The sequence below is a fragment of the Dermacentor silvarum genome, chromosome 10 (assembly GCF_013339745.2).
Source record: "Dermacentor silvarum isolate Dsil-2018 chromosome 10, BIME_Dsil_1.4, whole genome shotgun sequence".
NCBI classification, from domain to species: Eukaryota; Metazoa; Arthropoda; class Arachnida; order Ixodida; family Ixodidae; genus Dermacentor; species Dermacentor silvarum.
This window is the reverse complement of record NC_051163.1, coordinates 130,125,717-130,142,954: the sequence shown is the minus strand read 5'-3', so window position 1 is coordinate 130,142,954 and position 17,238 is coordinate 130,125,717. Positions and strand designations below refer to the sequence as shown.

General features: G+C 48.5%; 1 protein-coding gene across 1 annotated transcript in view; it reads right to left on the bottom strand.

Moving 5' to 3' along the window:
- Positions 1 to 13,168: 13,168 nt before the first annotated feature.
- Positions 13,169 to 17,238, bottom strand: part of LOC125941125 (cytochrome P450 2U1-like) — a 4,296-nt gene continuing 226 nt past the window's right edge. Inside the window, exons 2-3 of the mRNA XM_049658076.1 lie at positions 16,340 to 16,530; positions 13,169 to 13,902 (exon numbers count right to left, since the gene is read on the bottom strand). Of these exons, the coding sequence (XP_049514033.1) occupies positions 13,724 to 13,902; positions 16,340 to 16,530 (370 nt within the window). The 3' untranslated portion in view covers positions 13,169 to 13,723. The remainder of the gene's footprint in view (positions 13,903 to 16,339; positions 16,531 to 17,238) is intronic.

Below are 17,238 nucleotides of genomic sequence, written 5' to 3'. Positions count from 1 at the left end.
CCCATTGCTTCTTTCCACAAGGCCGTTGCTGGCTGCGCGGTATGCAACCGAGTAGCGAATCTCTGCACCGTGCATGCGCATGAAGTGTTTAAACTGGTGAGATTCAAAAGCTGCACCATGGTCACACATGCAGTCATCAGCACAACCAAACCTAAAGAACACGGACTGCAAATGCGCTATAACCTCTTTAGCCGATGTTGAAGTCACAGCCGCTGGGACAATGAAACGAGTGGCGAAGTCAATGACATTTAAAATGTACTTCTTTCCTGAAGCAGGTGGCATTGTGACGTGATCGATGGCTAATAAGGCGAAAGGAACGTCTGAAACTGGCATGAGGCCCATTTTTCCAACACTTTTAGAGACAGGGCGGTTGCTGCTTTGGCAGATCTGGCACGCTGTGACGTAGCGGGTCACTGAAGGTGTGAGGTTCGGCCACCAGTATCGTTCTCTCACTTTGGCCAGTGTCCGGGTTACATCCATGTGGCCTTGACCATCATGAACGACTTCCAGGACAGCCTGGCGCATCTTTGCTGACACTATGATAGTTTGTACACCTGTAGTCGCATCACTATGGTACACGATCTCATCAAATATGGCAATGTCATGTTCGGACGGTTCGGAAGATGCCAGAGAGCGACGAAGATCCTGGCACTCTTTGTCTTCTGCTTGCATATTTGCGAGTGACTGTGACTGGTGGAGGACTGCTGCAGATAGTCTCGACAGCATGTCAGCAACCACGTTTTGGCGACCAGGATGGTGCTGCACTATGAAGTCGAACTCCGTAAGATCCATCAGCATGGTCGTAAAACGACGTGACGGCCTGATGTTGGCTGTCAAGCATGCGACAGTCCAGTTGTCAGTCAGCAAGCAGAATTTTTTGCCAAGTAAATAGTGGCGGAACTTGATAGTGACCGCCCAATGCACACCGATACACTCCCAAACGTTACTGTGCAACTTCTCCTCGACAATGAGTGCGCGACTCGCATATTCGATAACAGTTTCTTTGCCACGCTGTTTCTGGGAGAGCACAGCTCCAATTGCGGTTGCTGAGGCATCTGTTGTGACAGTGGTTCGGGCGTCTGGATCAAAATGGCCCAGCACCGGGGCTTCTGTTAATGCTGTGCGGATTCGTCGAAAAGCTTCATCGCAGTCACTGGTCCAGACAAACTCTTCAGACCGAATGAGACTCTTCAAAGGTGCTGCGATCCAAGAGAAATTCTTAACAAAGCGACGATAGAAGTTGGCTGTCTGGAGCCATGACAAAACTGCTTTGCTGCTCGTAGACTGCGGGATTTTCAGGATGGCACCGACCTTGGCAGGGTCAGGTTGCTTGCCATTTTTGCTCAGAATGAATCCAAGAAACTTGATAGACTCCAAGCCAAACTTGCATTTGTTGAGTGAAACCTTGAATCCACTGGTGTGGAGTAGACAAAGTACATCGTCAAGCAGTGTAGAAAACTCATCAAATGTTGGCGCGAAAAGCAGAACATCATCCAGGTAGACTCGCACACCGCACTTTGGGCAGTGTGACTGTAAGTTGGCAAAAATTGACTGCATGGCTCGCTGGAAGGTGGCAGGTGCATTCTTCAACCCGAAAGGCATGCGGCTCCACATGAAAGTGCCATGGTGGGTGATGAAAGCAGTTTTTGCTTGGTCTTCTTCACGCACACGAATCTGCCAGTAAGCAAACTTTAGGTCCAGGCAGGCAAAGTACCGTGAACCAGCAATATCATCCATGATGTCATCTACGTGCGGAAGTGGCTGCACAACACTCACAGTCATCTTATTTAGGGGCACATAGTTGACACAAAGGCGCTTCTTACTGCCTCTGCTAACAACTACTGCGGGGAATTCCCAAGGTCCTAAGGCTGGAAGAATAATGCCTTGGCGAAGGAGTGTGTTTGTCTGTGCCTCAAGAAAACGACGGTCTGCAGCTGAGTACTGGTAGGGAGATCGCCTGTATGGCACGGCGTCAGGAAGAAGGTCAATTGCATGTTCGACACCTTCGTACAAGCCCAAGTCATCCTCTCCATGAGCGAATACTTCAGCGTGTTTTGACAAAATGCTCGTAAGTTCCTGTTGTTGAGGCACTGGCAAGTGGCTACCTAGCTGCACAGCAGGCAGGGATGGGTCAATGTGAACTTCAATTGTCGAGGAAGCAGCTCGGTTGGACGTAGAAGAGAGGCTGTAGGTGCTTGAAACATCATTGTGGCAAGATAGCGCCAACCACGGGGGCTCGTCTGGTCCTGGTAGTGGCGACTGCTGTAGGCCTGCTGAGCTGTGGGGTCCAGGTACACAGTGACCGAAAGATGACCCTTGGATCATAACAGCATTCACCATCCATGGCAGCAGTCGTTCATGGCATGGCACACTAGTGGCTGTTGGAGAATGGCGGATTTCAGTTGGTAGGGGCGGCTGAAACACCAACTGTGCTTGGCTTGAGGAAAACCAGTCTTCACCCAATATAAGTGGCACAACATTATTATTGAGGGCGGCTGCTTCGACCAAACCGGTGATAGGTCCAACAGAGAGAGAGAGAGAGAGAGTAGATTTTAATGAAGAGAAGGGAGGAGAGGTCGGCCTGGAGAGCGTGTCTCTAGCCTGCTACTCCTCACTGGGGTAAGGGGAAGTGGGTGATACAGAGAGAGGTAGGTGACAGGTGATTATGATATCGTACAAGGAGCTACTATTTACACACGTTGTCCAATACGCGGTTGTGCACTTTTCATACACTACACGCAGGAGTAGTGTTGTCCGCACAGAACGTCATCGCACAAACACATTTCGCGCACTGCACACTGCACAGGTCCTAGAGACGATCGTCTAAGCCCGTCTCACACATAAAGTTCAAAAGTGATCTCATGGTGCGCTGGGCATGATCAACGCTTCTCCATGCGCCTAAAATCTTGGCTTCCGAAAAGGGGCGGGAGTCCAAAGAGTCAACACTACGTTTTAGTGTCCTTCGTTCGGTCGCATATTGAGGGCACACGCAAAGTATGTGTTCTATTGTCTCGGGAGTGTGACAGACGCTACAATCAGGGTCCCGTTCTCGTCCAATCTTGTGAAGGTATTTGCGAGTGTACGCCACACCAAGCCGTAATCGATGGATTAGTGTTTCCTGGCCTCTCCGCATCCGAAGTGGAAGTCGGAATCGCAAACCGGCGTCAAGTCTATAGAGGCGCTCTTGCCGATGTTCGGGGTTGTCCCATTGTCGCTCCATAGACGTTTTGATGGAGTTGTGTAGCAAGGCGTTGATGTCATAACGGCAAAAGGGAAGTTTTATAATCTTCCCGTCAGTGTGCGCCATTTTTGCTTCCGCGTCAACCTGCTCATTTCCGGCTATTCCACAGTGGCTGGGAATCCACTGCAGTGCAATGGTATGTCCGGATTGAGACGCCTCAGTAAGCAGAGCCATGATGTCGTAGATTAGAGGGCTATATGCGCTTCTGGGATTCATATAATTGCTTATGAGTTGCAGCGCCGGTTTTGAGTCGCAGAACACTGTCCAGTTAGCGAGGTTTTGTTGTAGTATGCAGCGGACTGCTTCTCGAATGCCGGTCAACTCAGCTGCTGTCGACGATGTTTTGTGTCCTATCTTGAACCTGCTGCGTAATCCCCATTGCAGGTACCGTGTAAGCTGCCGCGGAAGAGGTCTGTGTAACAGAACCATCTGCAAAAACATGTTCGGTATATCCGTACTTGTAAGCAATGTAGGATAACGCGAAATGTTTGAGACCCGCAAGTGGCATTTTCGACTTTTTCGTTATTCCGGGGATTGAGATTTTCACCGTCGGCTTTGCCATCGTCCAGAGTGGAGCTTCCGGTATGCCATGTGGTGCGAAGTCCGACGGTAGTAGATCCCGTTGCGACAATACGGCTCCTGAGTAGGCGGCGTCAGGCCGTATACTTGTGACATTTGTCAGTGGATGATTCCTATGCCTTGTCAGTAGCCGTAAATGCACTCGCATTGGCTCATGTTGCAGATACACTCGAGCTGGGCATGCGCGTGCTTCTGCAATAGTGCCCCATGTGGAAGTACATCGTGGTAACCCTAGGCAAAGTCGTAGTGCGCGAGCCTGAGCTCCTTCAAGTGTGCGGAGGGCAGATGAACTAATCCGAGAAAGTACAGGTGCGCTGTAGCGGAGGTATCCAACAAAAAGTGCCTGGTAGAGCTGCAGAAGAGATGATTGGGATGGCCCCCACGATTTTCCAGACATATGTCAAATGATTTGGGCAAAGCTGTCCAGCTTTTTTCTCAATGCAGAGATGTGTTTCGACCAAGATAAGTCACGGTCGATGGTGACTCCGAGAAACTTATAGTGGGTTACCGAAGGTATATTCTTGCCATCAATCATGACGGGGTAGCAGGCCATTGACTTCCGCGTAAATGCCATGGCTGCACTCTTAGTCGGTGAGAGCTGAAGTCCACGACTATTTAGGTATTGCGACGTTATTGACACTGCACGCTGTAGCTTCGTTTGTACTTGTAAGCGTGTTAAGCTCGTGGTCCATATACAGATGTCATCTGCGTACACAGAGACCGAGACTGCGCCTGTGAGTTCTTTGACGAGTCCAACGAGAACAACATTAAATAAGGTTGGGCTCAGTACACCTCCTTGAGGCACCCCACGGTAGACAGGATGGTTCCTTGTATGACCGTCTAGAGTTGTCATAAATATCGTTCTATCTCGAAGATAGCTGGCTATCCACTGATGCATACGGCCACCAATGCCATATTCTTCAAGGGCATTTAAAATTGCATCATGCAGAACATTGTCAAATGCACCCTTGATATCCAGAAAGACAGCAGCCGTCAATCGACGGCGACGTTTCTGATGTTCAACAGTCGTTACTAGATCAATAACGCTGTCGATTGACGACCTACCCTTTCGGAAACCTGTCATAGCGTCTGGATATATATTACGCTTCTCCAAAAACCATTCTAGGCGCATCAAAACCATCCGTTCCATGGTTTTTCCTATACAACTGGCAAGCGCCACTGGTCTGTAGGAAAGCATATCATGGGGTGACTTGCCTGGTTTCAATAATGCCACGATCTTGCTTGTCTTCCAATGTGCAACAGAAATCTTCAAACAGATGGCACCAGCTGGAGTTACTGATGTTCCTCCAACGACGACTAGAGGAGGTCTAGTCCAGGGCACGAGGGGCAAGGAGCTGACCAGGCGACGTGAAACAAGTGTCACTTTAGATCCACTGTCTGGAAATGCATCTACTTGGCCAATTCCAGCAATTGTGGCGTCGACAAGAGCACACTGAACCAGAGATCCATCAAGGGTCTCGGAAGGGCTGCTGTGGAAAGCTGGCGAAAGATGTGTTGTAGATGTTGGAGCAGTAGATCTAGACGGGCACTTGGATGCGAGATGTCCCTTTTGACGGCACTGAAAACACACAGCTTCGGCCAAGTTCTGGCCAGGACGGTAGGCAGGAGCACCATGCTTAGCTGAGATAGTGAGGTATCTAGCCTCTCGTTGGTCTGGTGGTAGGGCTGAAGTGCGCTGTGGCCGGCCGGTTTTGTCTGACACAGCCTGGGGGTTCTGTACACTGTGCTACGTGGAGGTGCCTGCGGGCTTGGCGTTGGTAATTTGGCACTTGGATAGCCTGTGCGTGGGGCGCGAAGGGACGAATGGCTTAATGTTTGGTCAAGCTGAGTTACAATGTCCATATACGCTGCGACTGTCTCTGGGCGCTGCGCTGCAATAGTAGTGGCCAGGTTCACGTCGGCGATGCCCTGACGGGCGTACTCTATGCGCTGGGGATCGGTGAGGGTAACTGGGCATCCAGAGATTAGCTTAAACTTCGCGAGAGAATAGCTGACAAGGTTTTCTCCGTGCGCCTGCACGCGACAAGTGACTGCTTGTTGCCACTGTAGCAAGGTTTGCTTGGCACTGAATTGGTCTAGGAACGCTTCTCTGAAGGTTTCCCACGTTGGACATTGACGACCGATGACGGCTTTCCAATCAGCGGCTGCTCCGCGAAGTTTTCCCAGGACGACGGCGAGTAGGGTTGAAGGTTCCCACGAAGCCAAGTTTCGAGTTCGTTCCAACTCTTCAACCCAGTGGGACGCTGAAATGCTGCCGTCTCCACTGTATGTAGGAAGCGATGTGGAGAGGTCTGGAAGGGTAGTGACTTGAACTGGGGCTGCAGCGTGTTGCGACACGTGAAGGAGCTGCTGAAGTAAACCCGTCAGCAACTCGGTAGTTTGGGCTGCGTCGAGGCTTGGCAGGAGCGGCGCAGCGTTGCAACGCTGGGTGGACGCGGCGGAGTCTGGGGAAGGCAAAGGAGGCGCCGTTGGGCGGTTTTGGGCGTTGTCGGCGATAAGGCGACTTATTATTTCTTCCTTCGACCCGGTAGCGTCGAGGTTTCGGCGAGCCAACTTTTCACGGAGGTAATCCACTGTAAAGCCTGGGAGATTCGCCGGCGTCGCGTCACTCCAATTCACGAGCGGCATGGCGGTTGACAAAGCAGCACAAGAGTCACGAGAAACGATAAGGCGAGTAGGGCACTGCAGGCAAGCTACTTCATCGGGCGGGCAGGCGTCAGCACGACGGTCGGCGAAACACAAAGGGCGAAGGCGCGAAATGGCTAGGACGAAGCGGGCGAGAGGCTGCGTCGGGCGGCGAGGAGCTGAACAAAGGAAGGAGCGTTGGCTGGCGACCACGGTGTGCTGGCGACTCACTTCACGAGGCGGGCGAGAGGCAATGTTTCAGGCATGGTTCGGGGTCGACTGCGCCAGTTGTGAGGGGTGGCGAGGGCCGGCTGCTGGCCGAAACGTAATTAAGGCTCGAGAACCATTAATAACGCACTTTATTAGAAGGCATGGCGCCTCCAAGAACGCGACTAGACGCGACGAAAGTCAACGCGCGTCCTCCACTCTCGCGCACACTTCTCAGACTAGGCTTGGCCGGCTTGGCTTCAGGGCTGGCTGTGTGCTGAGGCTGGTAGGTGGCGCTACTAGTCAGACCGATTACACTTGAAATGATGGCGATGACACAATTGAGCTCGAGGTCCCAGCACTAACTTCGTTGTGGCCTTCTCCCTGGGAACACACACGACCACAGAGCAGAGGAAAGCGCCGTACTCACACCGAGTGCCATCGGGTGCGAGCACGGCGTTTTAACTTTGCGGTTAAAACTCTTAACTCATACGCTCGACTCACGCACTAAAGAAACAACAAAAAAACCTTGCCTGCTCAAAACTACAAGAAGATTCGCGCTCATTTATAAGCACTTCCACTCACGCTCTAAAGGAAACCCAAAACACTGCCGTCTTCTAAATATGCGTGCGAGACACGTATCGGAGTCTCGCACGCGTAAGCTTTGCCTCTTTGTGTCCGTGCAAGACACGCCTTAAAGGAGCGGCACAAACACATTTTAAAAGGCAAAGTTACACAACTGCTCTTCCAAGTAAGGCGCTTTACTTTCAAAAAGAAAAATCTCGTGAAAACTACCGAAAAGTGAACTGATGCTCAAGCGCGCCACTACAGTCCTCTAAGAAATAACCTGGACTTGACGCTGCTAAGCGTATCACACACACACACACACACACACACACACACACACACACACACACACACACACACACACACACACACACACCACACACACACACACACACACACACACACACACACACACACACACACACACACACACACACACCACACACACACACACACACACACACACACACACACACACACACACACACACACACACACACACACACACACACACACACACACACACACACACACACACACACACACACACACACACACACACACACACACACACACACACACACACACACACACACACACACACACACACACACACACACACACACACACACACACACACACACACACACACACACACAACACACACACACACACACACACACACACACACACAACACACACACACACACACACACACACACACACACACACACACACACACACACACACACACACACACACACACACACACACACACACACACACACACACACACACACACACACACACACACACACACACACACACACACACACACACACACACACACACACACACACACACACACACACACACACACACACACACACACACACACACACACACACACACACACACACACACACACACACACACACACACACACACACACACACACACACACACACACACACACACACACACACACACACACACACACACACACACACACACACACACACACACACACACACACACACACACACACACACACACACACACACACACACACACACACACACACACACACACACACACACACACACACACACACACACACACACACACACACACACACACACACACACACACACACACACACACACACACACACACACACACACACACACACACACACACACACACACACACACACACACACACACACACACACACACACACACACACACACACACACACACACACACACACACACACACACACACACACACACACACACACACACACACACACACACACACACACACACACACACACACACACACACACACACACACACACACACACACACACACACACACACAAAAAGAAGCCTATCTGCTTGAAATAAGAACGACACGTTGAAAAAAAGTTTCGCAAAAATTTATGCACACGCACACCACCTCTTTCGGAATGTTGCTGAGCTTCTAAAATATACGAATAAACGCAGGCATTCAATGGAAAAAAATATCTGCGCTATATAGGTGTACCTCTCCACAGTATAGAAATAGCAATAGTCACTGGTCGGGAGAAGTTGGAAAAGTACAAAGCAAAGTGAATTCATGGCGAGGGCGGAATTTGTCAATGTTAAGCCGTGCTGAAAAGTGCAACGTGTTCTTAGTTTCCCGTCTCATGTATGTTCTGCAAGTACTGCACTGCTCATGACTTCGAAATCCGACATTTGGAGCTCGAGTTGTGAATCGATGCGGCGCGATAATCTCTTCGTCCCTCTTTAACGAGGTGGTCTAGGATTAGTCCCTCTCTTCGTCAGGTAAATTGTTTCTCGTCTGTTTTTCTTTCGACAGTGACCATCCTTTTTTTTGCGTGAAATGTTACAGCTCCGATTAGTTCATTATCTTCCTGATATAGTAGTGTCATCAGATGCCAAAGGTGTCACACAGGCTCCTTGGGGCTTTCTCAAGGAAGTTGTTGATTCATTCCTTTTCTTGAAAGTTAGATTCAGCCTGTATTACATTTTCACTGCGAGTCGAAAAGCAATTTCTGCTGCACTGGTGGACTCGATTTTCGCAGATCCTTTGTATCGTGCACCATATTTAAATCGGCCTTACCGGGATGTATTTATAGGCGGGTCCGTAAAATGTGTATACCTCCTGGAATTAAAACATTTTTCTTTAAATTGCATTCGGAAACACTTCCTGTTAGAACCTGGTTGAACGCGAGGGGCTGCTTCGTGCCGTGGTCCACGAACTGTCGACTCTGTCCACGTGCTGAAACCATATATCACTGTTTTATAGACTGTACGGATGTTATATTTTTCTGAGACATTCTCCAACGGACGCTTAAAAAGTACATTGACATCCCTCCATACGCAATTAGGTCCCTACCGCTTAAGATTACTGGCGGTCCTCCCTATGACACGTTCATAGTACTGGTTTTGTATAGCCTATGGACCCGCCGTGGTTGCTCAGTGGCTATGGTGTTGGGCTGCTGAGCACGAGGCCGCGGGATCGAATCCCGGCCACGGCGGCCGCATTTTGATGCCGGCGAAATGCGAAAACACCCGTGTACTTAGATTTAGGTGCACGTTAAAGAACCCCAGCTGATCCAAATTGTCGGAGTCCCCCCCTACGGCGGGCCTCATAACCAGATCGTGGTTTTCGCACGTAAAAACCGATAATTAAATTTTTTTTTAATTAATAGCCTATGGAAAGCTAGAATGTGTGATCGCCATGCAGAAAGCCCGCGATCTACAAGATCATTCTTTCTCGAAAGTGCAGCTTATATAAGAAGGGTGTACGCAGCGCAGGAACCTCCGCCTGACGTTGGATACACTTGTTGATCGCATGTGTGTGTTTGCCCGAGTTTTAAGTGTGTAGCTATGTCCGTACTGTAATATATTTTCAGTTTTTTCCCATGTATTAAAGAGAAAAAAAAAGTGGCTGTACACCTTAGTGGTTACGACGCTCGCCTTGGGACCGTGGTTACACGGGTTCGAATCCCGCGTCGGCAAGAAAGCTTATTTTCTTTTATTTCTTGATGGTTTCTAGATACGAACCACAAATTACGGCTGGCTTAAACAGGTCGCTGTTAAAAGATAAACAGGTTCAATTACTATGAACACCTGCCCATACTGCGACCTCACCGGGGGACGGCGGAAACAACGAGGCGGCACACGTAACTCCAGGGCTAACTGACCGAGTTGCGACAAATATTGGTGTCGTCAACTCGGGGGCCGCCGAAGAAGGTGATGACGGAGACTGGGAGTGGGGAGACAGATTGACCAAATACAATGATATGACAACACATTATTAAATGCACAGGTGTATTTATGCTGGTACTGGTAATACACAGCGCGAGAAGAAACACCACATCATCAAAAACTAAACAAATCGCAATCTGTCCAGTGACGGCAGTTACAAACACGGCCGTACTGTAATCGAGTAACGTGGAATATACTATATTCAGATATATACAAGACAAACGAATGTAAGTTATGCGGCTCAAGAGCAACTCTTGAGCATGCTGTGGGAATGCCAAGGGCTGACGAGTAGCAACGGGGAGACAGCCTCTAGCGAAAGCCTCCGCGCGCGTTGTTGTGCTGTGCTGCTCTGCTCAGCCCCAGAAGATCAACTGTGGGCCGTCCAGCGGGCCGACGACACCACCAGAGCCCAAGGGCTCGTGGTAGACGCCTAGGCAGGGTGAAGCCCACCCTATTAACTTGCCGGGAAAACGTAAAGTTTTTACCTACCTGCCTACCTGAATAATTGCTTCTATGATGTGGATTAGCAAAGGGCAACTAACGACACCTATGTAAGCCTTATTAATCTCAATTTTCAGTGTCGGACACTCTGTCATTTCAGCAATGTCGAGAGAGGCGCACTTGATATGCTAAAACCATTTAGGATAAAACCTGACTTTTAAGCAATTAAAACTTGCCTCACAATTCACCGGCTGTTCAATATAGCTTGGAAAACAAGCTACAAGAAATATGAGGTGCCCCAAGGTCAAAATTATGCAAAAAAAAAAAAAAAAAACTCAGGGGGAGACAACCTACAAATGCAGTGAATTTTAGCTCTCCTGCATGTTTTTTCCAGAGCTATGCAGGTGTTCCAGATGTTGTTTGTTTATTTCCTCAGAACCAATTTCTTAGCAGTTCTTTCCTACGACAACCAGCATAAATGTTTTTAATAAAGATTTTTAAATGAAACTTAGTACACGTACTGTTTGCGTAGTTGACCATTCAATGAACTACCAAAAATAAAATCTTACAAGAAGTTTTCGTATGGCTGTCTTTTATATTAAGGAGCGCCTATCAGTAGAGCGCGTTTTTTATTTCACCATTAAGCTCCCGTGACTCTTCCGATTTTGTTAGTTTTGGTTCATTGCACAGAGTTTCTCATATGTGACTTCCAAAAATCTTTTCTTTATGGTGAGCTCAAGTTATCAATAATGGCGTGGGACCCACATTTTGTTCATTGTAACAGGCAGCGCGAACGACGAGGACAAAGAACCGCAGAGGACGAGCGCTAAACTTCGACTACATTTTACTCACAAAATATGTTTATTTAAATACGAACAAGATTACGTAGTGAACCCAGCTACCACACGACATGAGGACCGAAAAAAAGATGGCGAAGAATAAAGAAGACTTAGAAGTATAAGAAAACTGGTATGTTGACACCAGGTACAAATCGTGACACACTAGTTCAACATCACTTGCAAAAAATTAGGCGCCTGCCTAGCCTTTTTCCAACACGGTTACTGCACCTCCTAAAAGCGATACTGATGTCTGGTTGACGCACATACTCTCTCTTTATGTGGTATGCTTCATCCAACTGGCGCGCCCTCTGATTTCCATGCTGGTAAAGCACGTCAGCTTCACAGAAAACTGGCGCGCAAGCGCAACATTTGTAATGCAAAACCAAGTGGGAATGCGCTGCACCTTTATAAGAGTTGTGATGCTTCCTTAGTCGTTTATTAATAAATCTCCCAGTTTGACTTATATATACTCGACCGCAAGGAATTGGTTGACGGTATACCGCCCCGCATTTACAAGGCATAAACTGCATGTGGTGCTTGACTTTGCGAGCACCTCCTTCGGGAGCATTGATGTTGACACGTGATCTTACTGCTGAGCCAATCATTCCAAGTTTGTTGACGAAAACACTACTTCCACGTTATAACCGCTGGCAGCCTTCTTCAGTCGACGAGAGAGCGCGTCAGCAAGTGGAATTATTGCTACTTGGCTTTCATTGTCCTCGCTCATTCTTTTCCTGCACTCTTCTGGGCCCTGGTTGTTCGCAGTTTAATAAATATTGATAAGTTTTTATTATCGATGTTCCATACCACATTACATAACACTTCTATGAGCCTAAAGGAATGTGATCTACAATATAAACTAATAATGCGTATTCAAACTCGTCTCTGAAAACATTTTGTCTGAGCTTGGCATCCACCTTGGAAAAGACTGCATTTCTTTTCGAACGCAGTATACTCCTTCATGACAGACACGTGTGACGACAATAGAAAGAAACACCAAGCTGGAGGATCAAGCACGTCACCGTCAAATCTCTCTCTCGCCTCTTCATTAACTTCACAAGCGCGCTTAGCTTCATGAGGACTTCCTTCAAGCCGCTTGGGTACTTTTTAGATGGCGCTATCATACTTGCAAGATAAAACGCCTCACGCGTCGCATACGCCACTTTGCTCCATCTTTCATACCAAGAACCATGTTGAAAGCCCGGTGTGTGAGTTAAAGCAAAACACAAGTTACCCTACAAAGCAGCAGCTGTCAGACATGCTCTTCAACAGCATGATACCTCTTGGAATTCAGCAAGGTGGTTGTTTGGGCCAGTTGGTACTGGACTTTTAACTGAATATCAGCGAGAAACAGAGGCACACATGCGCTGTATTTCCAAATAATTTTAATACACATGTGCGCACAATTTATGTAGAGATGTGCGAGAAAAAGAAACATGAAAGAAATGAGCGCTACAAAAAAGGATCTTCCACTTAAATTTCCCTTGGAATCAAGGGCGAAAAACCAAAGACACGGGAAGCTAGCGGATAACGCGAGATCACCGAGTGCCATACGCGCAAACGATCAGGTTAACTAAGCCGCTTCAAGACGGTGATCTCGTGATTCGTCTGATCGATGCTCCCACAAATTACGCTGGTGTGATCAAACCTGGTTTTTGGGTGTTTGATCAAACCACGATCAAACACCCTTTGCGGTAAAATAACCCCGATGAGCCGTATTTTGCATTGTTATTATGCTCCCGGAGTCTATTCAGGGTACGCATTGGTGTGGCTTTTCAGAAAACTCCAAGCAGGTGCAAGTGGCCTATGTAATATATGAATGTTCTGCTCACGCTAAGTTTCTGAGATACTGTATAGATGCAGCCAGACGCAGCGTACGGATATATAATGTTGCTGCGTCCTCAGTTCCTTCCTACGTAGAGTTTAATCAGAGCGGGGCAGGAAACGTATCTTTGTAGCAGCGTGCTCTGATAGCGGCTGGTACGATCCAATTTGCACGGTGGCGCCCTCTTCGGGAAGGATTATGAACTTCTGAAGCAGCATGGTCAGGTACAGGAAAACCTCAGCCGTGGCCAAGCTTTCTCCAGGGCAGATTCTTTTACCTGTAACAGATGGTGTCAATGATCGTCTTAATGACACATCCCAGTGAATATTCTGGAACTAGCATGAGTTGGTTAAAGTAGCTTGGATTGACACCACAATGATCGGTAAGCCTGCATTCACTTTTTTCTTCTTTATATTTTCAGCGAATTGGCTCTTAGCATCCTTGCAAGATTTCTCGTGACAGATTTTCTCAGTGAAATGCATGCATAGAAAGAAAATTACAGCGCACGATTGAGAAATTTCTAGAATAACAGTATTTTGAATTGAGCTTGGTGTGACATAATATCATGCGAAAACATTCAAGGCTTGAGTACGGCATGTTAACTGCAATGCCATGTCAGTGTCTCGTTAAATAATTTTTCTTTCTTTTTGAGAAACTGTATACTGCGACATTTTATACAATATTGAAAGCAAGCTAATGGGTCTATTATTCTTCACTTCTTTAACGTCTCCCTTCTTATGGATTAGTATAATGTTGGGGTTCTTCCAGCTCTCTGGTACGCTTGAAGTCGTGAGGCATTGTGTATAAAGAGCCGCAAGCTTTTCAAGCATGATATCTCCTCCATCTTTGCTTAAATCGGCTGTTGTTGCATCTTCTCCTGCAGCTTCCAAGGCCCTTCCGCCCTTCCAAGTTCATCGCTAGTTATAGAAGTAGCCTCTGTATCCTGTTCATCACTACTTGGAATGAAGGTAGCATGACTGCTCTGTGCACTGTACGTACTACTGCGGCAACAACTTCATTTTCTGAGGTAATACAGCGCGCGATCCGTGGCATCGCCCAGACAGGTTGCCAGCGAGTTTCGGAAGCAGGGGAGAGCGGGGGGCGGCCGCCACACGGGAGGCATAGCTTTGGTTACAGAACGAAAAAGAATACACGTACTGTTTGAATTTAAGTCCTTGGTGAACTTCCACCAGAACACTACTTAACAAGCATTATAATCTTAGAACACATTTGGAAATAATAATTTAATGTCCGTGCATGAAGAAATAGCTGACTTCGAGTCAGTCGCACTAGCTGACCGACTCGAATACGCACCCTTCGTCCATATCCCACTTTGATCATGGATGCCGAGTTTGAAACAAAATATTCTGAAGGTATAGCCGACGCTTTTCTGCAACCGTAGCGGCGGAGTCAACGGAGTCGCTACGGCTGAAAGGGCACTTCACATTCGCTTCGAAAGTTATTTTTGCAGCCGAATACGGCACAGTGGTAGCTCGTTGACTTTGAGCCATCTGACATCGCAGCAACCACAGACGCAACACGTTAGGATCGCACTAATTCGCAATCACATCACTACCGTTCCAAGTTACTGCTGGTGGAAACGGCAATCAGCACATATACCAGTGGGAGGAGGACATTGGCGCGGCGCGCTGGGTGGAGGCTACGTTCTTCCTCGCCGATAAAAAGGTCTATAGATTGAGGCATCATCTGCATGCCTGCCCAGAAACCAGATAGTGAAATAAATATGCTTAATAGGAAGAACATTAAATAACTAAGCGTTTTTTAGAGCACTGTGGCTTCTTTTAGATCACCTGTTTTTCCAAATGGTATACAAGAGTGTGGCAGCATAGAATAAAGTGCCGCGCGACTAGTCACAAAGATGTCTGACTTGCTCCAAGCGACGGCAGACAACATTACCTTGGTTCTGTCCAGCTACCTGGAACTTGCATACTTTTTCAAATTTGGAACAAGTAACGTGGGGCTCCCGTATATCTTGATGTATTCGTTAATTGTTGCTGCGTTGTTTTCCCTTCTGTTGCCCGTACTGCAAAATTCTCTCAGCTTTATTCTTCTGTCGATCTGCGAAGGACATGAGCAGCCGTCCCCACCACAACGCCGTCAACACCTGTACAACGACGTTTTATTACCGCGTGCTTATCTTTGTGCTTATTTTTGTTCATGAAGTTCTGTTGTGCTAGCGGATTTATTTCTTATCAACCACCCTCCCCCTTATGTAATATCACTGCCTCCTTTAAAATATGCCTGCCGTGTAACTTGTAAGCCGACAAGCTGGTCCCGGCCCTCTCTCCTCTTCCTCCTCTTTGCCAGTGTCGTTTGCAAGCGCTGGTCGCGGCGGCCGCTCCAAACTTGAATCACGTACCCCTTCCTCCTAGATCGCCTCTTGCAATCCCAGAGGCAGTATTCGCGGGCTCTCGCCGAGTCATTGGCCGAGCGGGCGCCGGCTTCGTAGTCGTCACTTCTACTTGCAACAGGAAGTACTGTCGGCCGCGAGCGCCGTCTCTCTGCGATTACCCTGAACTACGGGAACCTCCGCTTTAATGGGAAAACGAGCAATGCGGCAGCCATCTAGTAAAGGAGGTATTGATAATACCCTCCTCCCGGGGATCATTAGGATAAACAAAAATAAAGTAAAAGTGATCCCAAACGTCCACAAGGCAAACGCCTGCTAGCGTTCACCTTCCTCCTGAACTTACCTATCGAAAAGGTGATGATGTGTGCAGGCCTAGTGGACGGTGCTTTGCCGTCAGGTCCGATGAACCGCGACGGGTCAAACTTCTCGGGCTCCTTCCAGAGCTCGGTGCTCTGGTGGACGGCCCAAAAGTTTGGCAGCAACACGGTACCCTTGGGAACGTGGTAGCCACCGATCACTGTGTCTTCCGCTACTCTGCAGGTGCGGTTTAAAACAATGGAAGCCCACAGGTTGGCACACAACGCGAGAATGACAGCTGAACGCCTACCTACACGCCGGGCTATGCACCTCGTTTCTACTCGCTTCAGCGATCAGTTCCGACAAAATCAGCGACGTTCCGATACAAATGTATAGGACTACCCGCTCGAGCGACAAACCACTACTCGTCGCTTCCCAAACCACATAGTCGGTTGCTGACCAGTGAATGCTTCTATCCGCTCTAAATCCCAGCGCTTCTGAATGGTGGGCGTTGCCTATGGGCCTTGCTGGTGATAATCTTGGCATTACCATTACGATGTGCTGAGTTGTGTCTGGACTTTTGCTGGAGCAGAGACGTGCCTCATGATGTTGCAAATAATTTGCTCCGGTATGTTTTAGAGCGCCGCTCTTAGCACACCGTTCCTGCGGCGAGCGTCAGCGGCGTAACCGAGCTAATGAGCACGGCGAAAGATGAACGCGGATCGAAGCGGTGGATGAAAGACCCGAGGAGGAAAGCGGAGAGGAGGGTACAGTGGAATGATGAGCGGAAATTGGAGGAGGGTTGGCGAAAACGTGTGAAGAAAGCGTAGTGCGGCGACGATGGATACGAGGTGGCGCCAGAGTAGCGCGCGTCGTCTAGCTGGTAGATTTCGGGGCGGCTGCTGCGAATCGCGACCAGCATCACCCACGCACAGGCTTCGCGAT